Source organism: Trypanosoma brucei, assembly GCF_000002445.2.
Source record: "Trypanosoma brucei brucei TREU927 chromosome 11 chr11_scaffold01 genomic scaffold, whole genome shotgun sequence".
NCBI classification, from domain to species: domain Eukaryota; phylum Euglenozoa; class Kinetoplastea; order Trypanosomatida; family Trypanosomatidae; genus Trypanosoma; species Trypanosoma brucei.
This window is the reverse complement of record NT_165288.1, coordinates 2,913,716-2,928,534: the sequence shown is the minus strand read 5'-3', so window position 1 is coordinate 2,928,534 and position 14,819 is coordinate 2,913,716. Positions and strand designations below refer to the sequence as shown.

The 14,819-nt window shown below is 49.5% G+C and overlaps 7 protein-coding genes across 7 annotated transcripts; all 7 read right to left on the bottom strand.

The window, feature by feature from the left end:
- Positions 1 to 49: 49 nt before the first annotated feature.
- Tb11.01.2940 (hypothetical protein, conserved) lies at positions 50 to 1,030 on the bottom strand (the record flags this gene model as incomplete). The annotated part of the gene is made up of 1 exon (XM_824087.1): positions 50 to 1,030. One exon carries the CDS (start codon positions 1,028 to 1,030, stop codon positions 50 to 52), a length of 981 nt encoding a protein of 326 aa, XP_829180.1.
- A 1,219-nt stretch (positions 1,031 to 2,249) lies between these two features.
- Tb11.01.2930 (hypothetical protein) lies at positions 2,250 to 5,228 on the bottom strand (the record flags this gene model as incomplete). The annotated part of the gene is made up of 1 exon (XM_824086.1): positions 2,250 to 5,228. One exon carries the CDS (start codon positions 5,226 to 5,228, stop codon positions 2,250 to 2,252), a length of 2,979 nt encoding a protein of 992 aa, XP_829179.1.
- Positions 5,229 to 6,179: 951 nt separating this feature from the next.
- On the bottom strand, positions 6,180 to 6,689 carry Tb11.01.2920 (hypothetical protein, conserved; the record flags this gene model as incomplete). The annotated part of the gene is made up of 1 exon (XM_824085.1): positions 6,180 to 6,689. One exon carries the CDS (start codon positions 6,687 to 6,689, stop codon positions 6,180 to 6,182), a length of 510 nt encoding a protein of 169 aa, XP_829178.1.
- Positions 6,690 to 7,285: 596 nt separating this feature from the next.
- On the bottom strand, positions 7,286 to 7,882 carry Tb11.01.2910 (hypothetical protein, conserved; the record flags this gene model as incomplete). The annotated part of the gene is made up of 1 exon (XM_824084.1): positions 7,286 to 7,882. The coding sequence occupies one exon, from the start codon at positions 7,880 to 7,882 to the stop codon at positions 7,286 to 7,288; it is 597 nt and encodes a 198-aa protein (XP_829177.1).
- A 525-nt stretch (positions 7,883 to 8,407) lies between these two features.
- On the bottom strand, positions 8,408 to 9,514 carry Tb11.01.2900 (protein kinase, putative; the record flags this gene model as incomplete). Its single annotated transcript, XM_824083.1, has 1 exon — positions 8,408 to 9,514. One exon carries the CDS (start codon positions 9,512 to 9,514, stop codon positions 8,408 to 8,410), a length of 1,107 nt encoding a protein of 368 aa, XP_829176.1.
- Positions 9,515 to 9,755: 241 nt separating this feature from the next.
- On the bottom strand, positions 9,756 to 10,199 carry Tb11.01.2886 (N-acetyltransferase, putative; the record flags this gene model as incomplete). Its single annotated transcript, XM_824082.1, has 1 exon — positions 9,756 to 10,199. One exon carries the CDS (start codon positions 10,197 to 10,199, stop codon positions 9,756 to 9,758), a length of 444 nt encoding a protein of 147 aa, XP_829175.1.
- Positions 10,200 to 10,382: 183 nt separating this feature from the next.
- Tb11.01.2885 (hypothetical protein, conserved) lies at positions 10,383 to 14,777 on the bottom strand (the record flags this gene model as incomplete). Its single annotated transcript, XM_824081.1, has 1 exon — positions 10,383 to 14,777. One exon carries the CDS (start codon positions 14,775 to 14,777, stop codon positions 10,383 to 10,385), a length of 4,395 nt encoding a protein of 1,464 aa, XP_829174.1.
- Positions 14,778 to 14,819: the final 42 nt, after the last annotated feature.

Sequence of the window (14,819 nt, the reverse complement as noted above, 5' to 3'; positions counted from 1 at the left end):
ACAGCAATATAGTTCACAGTGAACGAAGGGCCGGTACAGAATGGTTTTATTAAATTCGCTGTAATATTACCTCGGTCTCAGCCGAGCTTACAGCATAGCCATCCCCAATGAATGCGGCACACTGTGCCGGCTCCCGTCGGTGACGCCCAGGGAGTATTGTTCTGATACCATCAAGCGTCGGGGCACTAAGATACACAACACGACCATCGCTCACGGGAACTAGAGCTGCACCGCTAGTTGCCCAATCACAGCGTAAAAGAGTCTTTGTGTCGCCTTGGTGGAATTCTCCCCTGTGAATCAAACGGTCCTCTGTGGTGAGTGAAAAGGGCAGCGCATTCCACAAAGCAAGGGAGTCATCCATGCCGTACGACACCGCCAAGGAAGCATCTTCCTTCACCGATACAGAGGTCACGACACCACGGTGTCCCTGAAAACAATAGAGGCTTTTAAATGTCCGCGTATCAAAGCAACGAATGTTCCCAAGAACATCACCAACAAGCAATGAAGTGGCCGCTGCGGCAACAGATGTAATGGGAACCCGCAGGTTCACTGACACAACAGGATTCCTTACCGCAAGACTGCTAAGAACCAAATAGCCATCATCGCCACCGTAGGCAACAAGATCGCTCTCCCACGCCGAAAGTGCGTTAATAACCGGCCAATTTACCGACTTGCCACGACTGGGGAGACGCGAAAGTGACTGCACTTCCGTGGAGGCTTCGATATCCCATACGCCAACCCGTCCATTACCTTGAGCCGTACAAAGTCGCGTGCTGGAAGGGAAACAGGCCGCAACGATAGCCGGTCCCTCACTAGATATCCTGCTGACATGAGAGGGATCACTGTTAGAATGGGAAGTATCGTGTTTCCATAACAGACCCAATCCTTTTGCGTCGCACGTCGCGAACACACCATGACTGCTAGCAGCAATCGAAAGCACATGGTCCCGGTGTCCGGAAAGATACCAGATTCCCCCCCTTTCGTGGTCAGCGTCAAGCTGTCTCACCACCGCGAGAGACATCCTTTCCATCTATCCTACGTGGTGTACGTTCGGAATTGCGGGCGGTTCGGTGCGCATTCCAGGAAAGAAATTTAAATAGGAAAATAGAAAAAATAACAGAATCTAATGCAAGCGTCCCCACATTTTAGTTGCATCTGGAAAGCTGGTTGCACGTGAAAGGCGAAACTGTACAGTACCTAAAAACGTAATTAACGGAACATGTTCAACGTTGTTATCCAGGGTAGCAAAGAGAAAGTTGTTGGCTGCCACTACATTTTACACCTAGGTTCAAACCACAAGCAGATTCCCACCCCATCCCCTCTAGTTGGATCGTCAACTTCAGAAAACTGAACGTTCAATCCACCCCCCTGCGTCCGCATAAACATGAAAAGGCAATAAGTATCTTAGCGTTTCCTTCAGGTGGGTTTTCCATTAGCAAACACGGGAAGTTAAACCGAGTTCCACTAAGGTCCAAACCCCCTACATCAAGAAGTCGCTAACCCTGCCTTCCATCCCGATATACATACATATAGGCATATATGTATAGCATTTTTATAAATAAATGCGTGACTACTTGATCTCTTCGTAGTAAACTCCACCGCAACATATAGGTCTTCCGCCTCCTAAGACAAGTTTTGAAACACAGAGCAGTACGGAAACGATCCGGGAACCTGGGGTATCTAATCGTTGTAGATCACTCCATCCTGACAGGTGTTTGGCGAAAGGGAAAGAAAAGGTACGCCTTGCGAAGGCAAAGACTTAAATTATGTGGAGCCCCTGCTGCCAAGGACATACAAATGCATACGCGCACACAGTCAACTGACTGTTGCGAAACACAAACGCGTCACTCTGAGGGTCTGGTCACGCAGCGTGAGTGGTACTCAAACGTTGAAGTGTCGAGAAAAGTAACATTGAATGCCAAAAAGATCGATTACAACGAGGGGAAATGAACAAGGAAAGATGTGTGCGAGCACCTTGCTCACAACTGCGGCGCACGATTGGGAACATAGGTGGCCAACCAGGTTTCAGCGCGAATAATGAAAGTGTTTTAAAAAAAAGAGAGGAGTTCTGCATTCAGTTCTTCCACAAAACGTACCGACAAAGCATGAACACACCTAAGCAGGGAGCAAAGCGATTTTATTGCTGTCGTTTTCTTCGTTATCCCCACACAGGCAAAAAAAAAATAGATAAAAGGGGTTAGGGAAAAGGGGGGACAGTGAGAGAAAACGAAACAAATCACATTGCCACCTCACGCCTTTCTTGCTTTGAGAGGTGTCCCAGTGGTCGCAGACCGTCCCATCGTCGCTGTTCTTGAGGAATTAAAATTAGATACATCAGGCGGCACGGACCTTGCGGCCGAGTTGATCCTTGGGCTGCTTACTGCGCATTGGTATGGCGTGGCAAGGTTGAGTCGCAATGGTGTCACCTTTCCAGATGCCTTAGCGTGCGCGCCCAACCGGGGGGAAACAGGAATGTGCTTGGGAAACGATGACTTGCTCACTCCCCGATTAACTGAGTCGGCGGCTGGGGCCTTTCTTAACGTTGAAGCCGGTGTGCCGCTCAGCATCTGCCGTCTTTGATGCACTGTGTACGAAGCCGCAACATGCTCCTGTCCACCCGGCGGCGCACTGCGCAGCGTCTGCCCCACCTCACGCGGTGTGGTCGGCTGCAAACGCGTCCTCCGCGTGTTCAAAATGGTGGTAGTAGCGTTTACAGTGGCAGCACTTGCAAGGGCAGTATTGTGTACAGCAGCAGGCGCACGCCGTTGCCGAGCCATGAGACTTGGATCCATGTTTGGCTTGTGCCTCCACGATTCGGCATTGCTGATAACGGGAATACAAATGTCGGCAATGGATGTCCATTGCTTCAGTCGGCTATCCACGGTTTCCCTATCAGCAAGAGTAAAGTGACAGTTTCTCATTACATAATTCAAAGAGACAAGCACGTCAACGAGAGCGAGTGCGATGTTCCGCTTCTTGCACTCATTGAGCTCCACCACGTTTGGGTCCTTCTCCAATATCAAGTCCAGCTCCCTGATGTACCGTTTCAATTGTATTTTAGAATCACAGGCATAGGAAAGAACTTGCAGGGCTACGCTCATCTGCCTCACAACTAAGGGAGCAGCAACGAAACACTTGGCTTTTAAAATCATCACCTGGGCGCTAAGGTGGTCAAGCGTACGTGCATGTAACTCCTCTTCACTTAGTTGAGAAATGGTAGACTTGTGGGGTCTCTTTGACCTCGAATTAAGATCGGTTAGTGCTCTCCGTGCTGAATTTGCCACTTTTTCGTTTGTCTCACACGAAAGATATTTTTCCCTCTTAACTCGTCCAAGGGTTCCTTCTCTCAGAGTCTCGGGGAGTCGAACGTCACCACCAGCACGTTTCACCGGCGTAAGGACGCCACTGATTTCCCCTGCCATTCTGGACATAGACATTTGTATCGCTTCAATCATGGTCCTTGCCTGCGCTGCCAGCCCCTGCAGCGTAAACTCGCCATCTGTGTATATGCTGTAGTCTGTTACCAGCGCCCTGATTGGCGGATCTGCAACATCATTCAAGTCGTCGGCAGCCCCCTTTCCTTTTGGAAAAGCGAAGTCCAACAAATGAGCGATTGTCCACTGCAGCGTATAAAGAGTTCTCTTAACTTCGTTTACATCATCCCCTCGCTCGCGCTCCAACCTAGCCAGCTCGGAACTCGAGCCGCTCTGTGCCGCGCTGCTCTTCGCGTTCACCAGAGCACTCTGTAGGCATAATGAAAATACGCCTCCTCCTATAGTAAATGGCTGTAGATGAGCCAGCTCCGTGTCCCCAGAGTCCGAACGGCATACGAAGCCCTCCGCCGTTCGTAAAATTGCAGCAGATTCGGTTAAATGGGGAGAGATGTCACCCCCTGGCCCAAGGGTTACAGAATCACCGTCAACCATCCAACACAAGTCCCAAACACAAGGCCCTGCGTGGGTGTCCGAAGGATTACTGAGAACCAACCACGCCTTGTTACTCCTTTGGCTTCCCTGTTGGAGCTGAAGCCGAAGTTGGTCGCACTCCTCGCGTAAGTCTGCAACCTCATCATTGAGCTGGCGTAGCTCGGCCTCCTTGGTAACGTTCACTGCCGCCATCTCGAACTCTTTGAAAGTAGATTCCCAATCAACGACTCTTGGCGATTGTTCTTGCTGCTCCTTTGCAGTTACCAAGACGAAGCGAAAGGCCATTCCACTCCCCAGCAAAATACGATCGTCATGCTGTAACTCTGTCTCGCATGATAAAAATTTTCCGTTAACGTACGTCATACCGCACTCTGGGCGGATAAACACAGTTTCCCCTTCGTAACTAAGACTGCAGTGAGGTGAGAACACATTTCCAGGATTTTTCCCATCGCTACCACAACCCAATGGAAGTACAACAATATCGCTGTAACTCGCACTAGACCCATCCGCCACAATCCAACTAACACCACGCGACACAAGGTGGGCAAGCTTCTCTCCGACAACCAAACGGGGATTGAGATTGATTAAATACGGACCCTCCAACTGCGGACCCATACGATAGAACTCGTTTGTGAAGAGTGACCATCCCCTCACCTGTTTCAAAAGTGTATCAAAGTCTCTTTTTTTGTTAGACCCAAGGGTGCGAGTGAGACAAACATCCCGAAGTTTGTTGGCCATGGACAAACATCGGTCCACAAACGAAATATCTTCAGAAGCAAAGTAAAAGAAGATAGACCCCAGCTTTATCCCTTGCGCTGTTGTCACCATTTCTGCTGTTCGGAGAAAATCTTTGTCACCACTTCTCTCACTCCAAATCACCAGGGTCAGAGTGACTCTCAAAAAATCGAAGGAATCACTCGTGGGTTCTACCACGGAGGCGGTTACTGAACAACATCGGTACTGAGCGCCTTCATCTTCAATGATACTTACAATATCGGAATGGCGATCACACTGGTACTGAAGCAACTCGCACGAAGCTTCATCAATAAATGATACACCAAACTGCGTCCAGGCGCCAAGCGGACTCCCCCACGTATCCGCAAAACTCGTAAACAGCATCCTCAGTAGCTCCTCTCCATCCCCGCGATTATCTACTATAGCAAAGACCAGAGTGCCGCTCCCGATATTATTCAGGATATCGGACACGATCCCTTGCTCACTGCAGTATCTAACGTCACCAACGGCATCCAGATGATGAATGCTTTTCCCTGACGCTGCGAAATGAAAACTCGTAGCTGACATGCTCCAATAACTACTTGCATAAGGAAACGCGAAAGTAAAAAGTATGTCTCTGTAAAGGTGGATGATCCCAAGGGAGCGCGGGGAAGTCTCAAACACACACACACAAACACAAACACGTGATCAGGGTTTCGTCTACCAAGAAGCGGGCTCACCAGCTGGGGTTTCAAATCGCCACAAATAGTGTATGAAAAAGGAAATAGATGGGAATAGTAGCACAAAGAAAAAAGACAGGGCAAGAAACATATCGAAGCAGCCACTGCAACCACTTTTCATCCGTATTGTGAGGTAAAGACAAAACACACGGAAGAGACTCCGAGAGCTGGCACCTCTTCCCGACCCCAAGCGTTGCATCTTGCTAACATCCACAGCTGCGTGGCATTCTCGCCCTCGTCAGGGAGGAGTAAAGACGAGTGGAGAAAGGAGGAAAAGGTCTTTCATCAATTCATTAGATCCAGATCACCGACACGGGCCACCTTCTCATCGATGAAGTCGACGAAGTTCTTACGCAGGAAATCTTTTAGAGCATCGCCGCTCAGGTCCTCACCTGCCGCCAGTAGCTCCTCCTCAGTGTCATACACCTGAGATTCGGATACACTTTCGTTTGAGCGTTCCTGACTTTCATTGTCGTCAACAACCACCTCACTCCATTTCTCAGCGACAATTTGCTTTCCCTCGCGCCTGTCCAAGGTGCATTCGTTTTTTATAGGCAATTGTTCCTCTTTAGACTTTGGCTTAAGAGCTTCCCCTTCACGCTCTCTCTTCCTTGGTGGCCCACCCATCTAACGAGCGAGATAAAAGCTATAGGGGAGGGTGGGGCATATGCAACACAAACTCACTTATTAGTTTACAGCAACCAAACATGAGTCACTAAGGTGATAAATTAGTTCAACAGCATTAAACCATCATCAGTACCACGCAACTGAAGGTTGCGTCAGCGACACCCTTTCTTTCTTAATCGTTGTGCCCATGTGTGTACACAGTCTTGTCTCTCTGATACATTCGCTCGGCCTTCGAGGTGCCGGCAGGGTTAGTTGCAAAGCGATACGGTTTCCAGCGGGCCTTCGTCGTTATCTGGGGTCCCATGAGTCCAATGTTACAAAACAAACGCTTGACGGGGCGATGATGGTAGTTGCACAGCTGCAGTTTCTCCTCCATCATGTAACGCATAAGCACATAAACACCATCCTTCTCGATACGGTCAAATGGTTTAAAGCGCGCATCCCAAGGTTCCACGCGCTTAGAGGTACTAAACTCTACATAAGCGCGAAGACTGTCGGCAAGGGCACGATGCCTATCAAGAAGATATTCTTCGCGCCACTTCTGAGCCTTCTCGTGAAAACCTTGACCGACTTTCGGTCTTTTTTTGGGCTTAGCCCAGTACCTCTTCTGCGTGCAAACGCTTGAAAGCGCTATCGTACAGCCCGTTAAATCACTTGAACTGACGAATGCCCTGTGGAACATCGTCCTACAGAAACAACCACAAGGTTAAATACCTACAAACAAATACGGTAAAGGGACGGTACGCCAGGCACTGATTTCCCCGTTGAGATTATCCGGGGTAAACATGCAGAAAGAAAAACAGCCAAAGAGTTTACGAGAGCAAGAAGAGCGGTTAAGGCCACGGACTAATGAGTCCTAGAGGGTGCCATCTGCTTAGGCCCTCCATTTCCCAATGCTACACCGCAACAGTTTATCCATGGACTACTTACAACCCACCGAACGCTAACTACGCAGCGCTGTGCGCCACCTACAGCACCACATCAAAACACCGTCAACCGGCACACCAGAACGTAATCTCCTCCATGAATAAAGAAAAAAAAAAAAGAGGACGCCATTGGTCGGATCCCTCTTAAGCCAACACCGGACCTCAACAACACCCCAGTCCCCGGTATCTTTTATGTGACGCCGTTTCAAATTCGTTTTGCGGTACCGTCAGCACAACGGCCATACCACAGGGGGGTCACTATAAGAAATGAGGGTACGCACCAGTGAATACAGGCAAAGAACAACTATCTGGCAAAAAAAAAAAAAAAAGAAGCCTCACACCTCCGCAGACACTACAAATTATCATCGTGGTTCGCTGCTTCAAGGCGCCGCTCAAGTTCAACGATTTCCTGTTTCATCCGCTCAATTTTCTTTCGAATTTTTTCAGAATCGCCGGTGGCACCAGTTACACCTGAGACTCCCCCCTCAATATCCTTATCCACTCGGTAATGCTGCATCGCCTTATCAATCCTGACTCTCTCAGCCTCTTTGAGTGCAATCTTGCGTTGGTATCGCTCACGCACAACCTCCTTTAACACATCCCATTCGGCCTTTTCCTCCATTTCTTCTTTGGTTGGGGCCAACGCAGCCCCCATTGGATCTTCGGGCAAGGGCATCCGGGAAAATAAATCATCAACTACGGTATTCACCTTCTCAACGTGCGCAGCCTCGGCTTCCGGACTTTCAAAGTGGTCGAGCTCCCCATGTCGAAGGGAGCTCCCAGGGTTGTCTTCTGTTTGATCCCCGCAGCACCCCCCGGCCCTTAAGTCCTCCAGCAGAGCACCAGTAAATGTGTGCTGTGTGATCCCCATGCTAAAAATACGGGTGTAATTAAACATGGGCCGCTTCAAGCCGCGTGAGCCCAAAACAGATCGTCTCACACAACGCATTTCCAAAACTTTGCGCCTAAAAGGAAAAAAAGAGAGCCATGTATTTGTTAAGGTGAGGGGTAGAAAGGATTAACGAGCAGAGATAAGAAGGACATCGCTGGTGGTGATGCAACGCGACTGTCGAGCCCGGATCCTTTCTCTAACAAGAAGATCGGAAGCACTGCGCCTGCGATAAAAAGCAGAGCTTTAAAAAGAAAAAAAAACTATTTCCGCCGAATGTCTTCTCGACCCGATTCATACAGTCTCTTCCCTGACCACAGAACAGGTGGGGAGAAGAAAGCATGTCGCAGCCGCTAGTGAAGAGACACTACAACGAAATATTGTTACCAACAGAACTGTGTCAACTCTCCAGGATAAAATAATAACAAGTTCAATGAAAGCTAAGAAGAACAAAATAAACCAACAATTTACTTAGAGATGTAAAACAAATAGTTGAGGAAAGGAAGTTTTAAAAAATAACATGAGGGATAATACATTGAATGTACCATCACTATATCACCAGAAAATGAAGCAAGAGGATAAATATCACTCTAGGGACGAAATCGGGGGAAAACGCGCAGGGTCACTAACCCGCTGAAATAACTGATGACCATCTGTAGTTGTAATGCAGTATCCTTCCAGGGGATAAAGAACCCTGTACCACATCATACCCTCACTGCTCACCTCTTCTTCACTTACAAGAACCTGATCACCATACGAAACCTCGCCAACCCGCTCAGCAGCCAAGGAAGGAAGACTCCGGATATTGATGTTGGTCATTGGACGACACGAAAACAAGTAGTTTGATCCGCGAAGATGGGGCGGATGCCATGGACGCGCACTAAGTGTTTCCGTAAACAGTGGAAGAGCAAGCAGCTCACGCGCATTCGGCCGTTTCCTTCTACTCTTAGTCAGCATCTTCATTACCAAATCACCAAGCGGTTCGGAATATTCGTTGTGCACTCGGCAAGGGTGCACGGGCCGGGTGGTCCTATAGCTTTCATACATCTCCTCCACATTGGAAGCTGGGAACGGAAGTCTGTTGGTCATCAAACGGTAGAACGCCACACCCATGCTCCATACATCTGTTTTTCTTGTATATCCAAGGCCTTTTAGAACCTCTGGTGAAGTGTAAAGAGGGGTGCCAAGCCTTGTGGAAGAGACCTCGTCCGTAAAGCGAAGAGCTTTGCTCATGCCGAAATCACCAATCTTCACAACTCCCGTAGAACGGTGTAGCATCAAGTTCTGCAATTTGATATCCCTATGTATAAGATGCTTAAGATGGATGTGATCCAGACCCAATAGCAGCTGCGCAAATATTGAAACAAGCTCCGATTCTGTCAGGGGAAAGGAGTAACTTAGGTAATCCTCCAAGTCCCCCCCATCACAGTATTCAAGTAGCATACAGCACCTGTTACCCATAGGTTCCAACCAAACACCAAAACAGTGCACAACATGGTCACATGTTGTGAGCAAGAGATTCTGTGCCTCGGACAACAGTGTGTCATTACTGCCAACAGTTTTTGAACACTTCAGCACATACTCCATGCCATCGTTAGCATCCTTTACAAGGAATGCATCACCAAATCCCCCACTTCCAAGGTGCTTTACAACACTGTACCGATCTACGTCAAGTTGGCTCCCCCGGTGCATGAAAATGTTGATATCCTACGTAAACACACTGATGGTAAAGAGTGAGAAAGCAGAAGAATAGAAACAGCGCACAAGCACAGATATAATAGAACGAGCACACATGCGAAGGCAGGATGCAATGTTGACTTGCCGCTCTATAACCTCAGTCTCTCCCCATTACGTTTCATCAGTAACCCCCACCACTTTGCTGAAAGTAGATAAGTGAATACTCATGTTAAATCGAAAATGCAGACAAAAAAAACTACAAATCCAGCCTCATTTGTCTCTCATGTGCTCGAAACCCCAACTTTTCGTAGAACGGAAGCGACTTTTCAGAACTGTCGAGTATCACTTTGTAGCAACCTTTCGACCTAGATATTTCGCAAAGGTCCATGATAAGTGCTTTGCCAAGTCCAGCCCCTCTGTACGAGGGGTCTACAACGACATCTTCAATGTGTCCTACAGCCCTACCGCCACGAGTGAATTTCGGTTGAATCATTAGAGATGCTGACCCCACAATCCCTCCAGTTGGTTGGTGACAGAACACTTTAGTTACAATTCCAGCTCTCCTCCGCATGTCCGCGATGTTCGCGAGTTCGACCCCGCTCAACGGTGGTGCCTCAGTCAGATGCCCCAACAGCTCCAAGTGACTGGACAAGTCACTCTCCTCCAACACCCTAAGTTCCAGGTCCACTATATCGGTCATTGTATAGCTTCACAACTTTCGTCCTGATGCTAGCAAGAATAACCTCTAAGAACTACACATCAAAACAACAAACGAAAGCGCCTTCACAAAGAACATCATCTAACGAAATTTAAGTATAATAACAAAAATATTTAAGCACCTCATTCACATGATTTTTTAGTTACCTCCCATAACCATAAACTTCTACTGCGAAAAGACACTTTTAAAATCAGGTGTGGCCTTATAATTGCCGGCAATACTAGAAAAAGAAGAAGACTGAAAAACATGAGACGTAGCAGCGGAACCAAAGGGAGCAACTTGCGGACTCGAAACATGACCGGGCACACCAAAAACAGAAGGAGTCCCTACACCGCAATTAGCACCAAGGTTAACACGCAACGACTTCACTCCACTCGGGTCAGAGCCGAATCCACATATTGTACCCAATTCACATCCACCGCTTGCCGGAGTCGTCCCAAAGACAGAGTTGGATACACACCCACCAGCACCTTGACCAAATGCGGGAGTTGTGCCTGCAGTCACTCCTTGACCAAATACTGAAGCTTTATTCGCAGCCGCACCTTGACCAAATGCGGGAGTTGTGCCTGCAGCCGCACCTTGACCAAATGCGGGAGTTGTGCCTGCAGTCACTCCTTGACCAAATGCGGGAGTTGTGCCTGCAGCCGCACCTTGACCAAATGCGGGAGTTGTGCCTGCAGCCGCACCTTGACCAAATGCGGGCGTTGTGCCTGCAGCCGCACCTTGACCAAATGCGGGAGTTGTGCCTGCAGCCGCACCTTGACCAAATGCGGGAGTTGTGCCTGCAGCCGCACCTTGACCAAATACTGAAGCTTTATTCGCAGCAGCTCCTTGACCAAATGCGGGAGTTGTGCCTGCAGTCACTCCTTGACCAAATGCGGGAGTTGTGCCTGCAGCCGCACCTTGACCAAATGCAGGAGGCTTATCTGCAGCCGCACCTTGACCAAATGCGGGAGTTGTGCCTGCAGCCGCACCTTGACCAAATACTGAAGCTTTATTCGCAGCAGCACCTTGACCAAATGCGGGAGGCTTATCTGCAGCCACTCCTTGACCAAATACTGAAGCTTTATTCGCAGCAGCACCTTGACCAAATACTGAAGCTTTATTCGCAGCAGCACCTTGACCAAATGCGGGAGGCTTATCTGCAGCCACACCTTGACCAAATGCGGGAGGCTTATCTGCAGCCACACCTTGACCAAATACTGAAGCTTTATTCGCAGCAGCACCTTGACCAAATGCGGGAGTTGTGCCTGCAGTTACTCCTTGACCAAATGCGGGAGTTGTGCCTGCAGTCACTCCTTGACCAAATGCGGGAGTTGTGCCTGCAGTCGCACCTTGACCAAATGCGGGAGTTGTGCCTGCAGTTACTCCTTGACCAAATGCGGGAGTTGTGCCTGCAGTCACTCCTTGACCAAATACTGAAGCTTTATTCGCAGCCGCACCTTGACCAAATGCGGGAGTTGTGCCTGCAGTCACTCCTTGACCAAATGCGGGAGTTGTGCCTGCAGTCACTCCTTGACCAAATGCGGGAGTTGTGCCTGCAGCCGCACCTTGACCAAATGCGGGAGGCTTATCTGCAGCCACTCCTTGACCAAATGCGGGAGTTGTGCCTGCAGTCACTCCTTGACCAAATGCTGAAGCTTTATTCGCAGCCGCACCTTGACCAAATGCGGGAGGCTTATCTGCAGCCACTCCTTGACCAAATACGGGAGGCTTATCTGCAGCCACTCCTTGACCAAATGCGGGAGGCTTATCTGCAGTCACTCCTTGACCAAATGCGGGAGGCTTATCTGCAGTCACTCCTTGACCAAATACGGGAGGCTTATCTGCAGCCACTCCTTGACCAAATGCGGGAGTTGTGCCTGCAGTCACTCCTTGACCAAATACAGAAGCTTTATTCGCAGCCGCACCTTGACCAAATGCGGGAGGCTTATCTGCAGCCACACCTTGACCAAATACGGGAGGCTTATCTGCAGCCACTCCTTGACCAAATGCGGGAGTTGTGCCTGCAGTCACTCCTTGACCAAATGCTGAAGCTTTATTCGCAGCCGCACCTTGACCAAATGCGGGAGGCTTATCTGCAGCCACACCTTGACCAAATGCGGGAGGCTTATCTGCAGCCACTCCTTGACCAAATGCGGGAGTTGTGCCTGCAGTCACTCCTTGACCAAATACAGAAGCTTTATTCGCAGCCGCACCTTGACCAAATGCGGGAGGCTTATCTGCAGCCACACCTTGACCAAATGCGGGAGGCTTATCTGCAGCCACACCTTGACCAAATGCGGGAGTCTTATCTGCAGTCACTCCTTGACCAAATGCGGGAGTTGTGCCTGCAGCCGCACCTTGACCAAATGCAGGAGGCTTATCTGCATTCACTCCTTGACCAAATGCGGGAGTTGTGCCTGCAGCCGCACCTTGACCAAATGCAGGAGGCTTATCTGCAGCCGCACCTTGACCAAATGCAGGAGGCTTATCTGCAGCCGCTCCTTGACCAAATGCGGGAGGCTTATCTGCATTCACTCCTTGACCAAATGCGGGAGTTGTGCCTGCAGCCGCTCCTTGACCAAATGCGGGAGGCTTATCTGCATTCACTCCTTGACCAAATGCGGGAGTTGTGCCTGCAGCCGCACCTTGACCAAATGCAGGAGGCTTATCTGCAGTCACTCCTTGACCAAATGCGGGAGGCTTATCTGCATTCACTCCTTGACCAAATGCGGGAGTTGTGCCTGCAGCCGCTCCTTGACCAAATGCGGGAGTTGTGCCTGCAGTCACTCCTTGACCAAATGCGGGAGGCTTATCTGCATTCACTCCTTGACCAAATGCGGGAGGCTTATCTGCAGTCACTCCTTGACCAAATGCGGGAGTTGTGCCTGCAGTCACTCCTTGACCAAATGCGGGAGTTGTGCCTGCAGTCACTCCTTGACCAAATGCGGGAGGTTTATCTGCAGTCACTCCTTGACCAAATGCGGGAGTCTTATCTGCAGCCGCTCCTTGACCAAATGCGGGAGTTGTGCCTGCAGTCACTCCTTGACCAAATGCGGGAGGCTTATCTGCATTCACTCCTTGACCAAATGCGGGAGTTGTGCCTGCAGTCACTCCTTGACCAAATGCGGGAGGCTTATCTGCATTCACTCCTTGACCAAATGCGGGAGGCTTATCTGCAGCCGCACCTTGACCAAATGCGGGAGTTGTGCCTGCAGTCACTCCTTGACCAAATGCGGGAGTTGTGCCTGCAGTCACTCCTTGACCAAATGCGGGAGTTGTGCCTGCATTCACTCCTTGACCAAATGCGGGAGGCTTATCTGCATTCACTCCTTGACCAAATGCGGGAGGCTTATCTGCAGTCACTCCTTGACCAAATGCGGGAGTTGTGCCTGCAGTCACTCCTTGACCAAATGCGGGAGGCTTATCTGCAGCCGCACCTTGACCAAATGCGGGAGGCTTATCTGCAGTCACTCCTTGACCAAATGCGGGAGGCTTATCTGCAGTCGCACCTTGACCAAATGCGAGAGGCTTATCTGCAGCCGCACCTTGACCAAATGCGGGAGGCTTATCTGCAGTCACTCCTTGACCAAATGCGGGAGGCTTATCTGCAGTCACTCCTTGACCAAATGCGGGAGGCTTATCTGCATTCACTCCTTGACCAAATGCGGGAGGCTTATCTGCATTCACTCCTTGACCAAATGCGGGAGGCTTATCTGCAGCCGCACCTTGACCAAATGCGGGAGGCTTATCTGCAGTCACTCCTTGACCAAATGCGGGAGTTGTGCCTGCAGTCACTCCTTGACCAAATGCGGGAGTTGTGCCTGCAGCCGCACCTTGACCAAATGCGGGAGGCTTATCTGCAGTCACTCCTTGACCAAATGCGGGAGGCTTATCTGCAGTCGCACCTTGACCAAATGCGAGAGGCTTATCTTCAGTAATTGCTTGACCAAATGCAGGATACTTGTCTACAGTAGTTAGCCGAGATGTCAAAATTTCTTTTTGTGACACCAGTGATCTACTTGTTTCGTGTCTTGCTTGCGGGTTAGCTTTTCCCTCTTTCTCGCCACCCGCTTTTACCTGTGGCGCTGCGCAATGATTACTGTTTAATTTCTTATCTTTTGTTCTGTTTTCGTTTTTCTCTGTCTCCACAGTTGCGGGTGGATAACTGCTATATTTCTCTCTGGAAAATATAGGTGCGTAACCGATTGCATGGGTATTAAGTTTAACAGTTTCCTTATTGGCTAGGCGGTTGAATCCTCTCGTAACATTGGAACTCAGTTCGTTGCAACAACGCAGGAGTGATGTTGTGGCAAAAACTATATCGGTTGGAGTTCTGACAACATTATCTCTTCTGGCACCACGGTGGAAGTCCCTAAACTCCCTCAGGTGTGGCTCTTGAAATTCTGTGATGATGTCTCCAAGAGTCGGTATGTCTTCAGTAAGCAGACGGCGAATTCCAACTCGAAGTTCTTTTACCTGTCGACATAAATTGAGAATGCCAGCTCCGTCACAGATGCACGATTCTGCATGAAGTTCTTCACAAATGGCGTCACAGGAACGGGGGTCCAGGGACATCTACACCTTTTATCTGTTACACGAACTGCAGGTAGAGTAAGT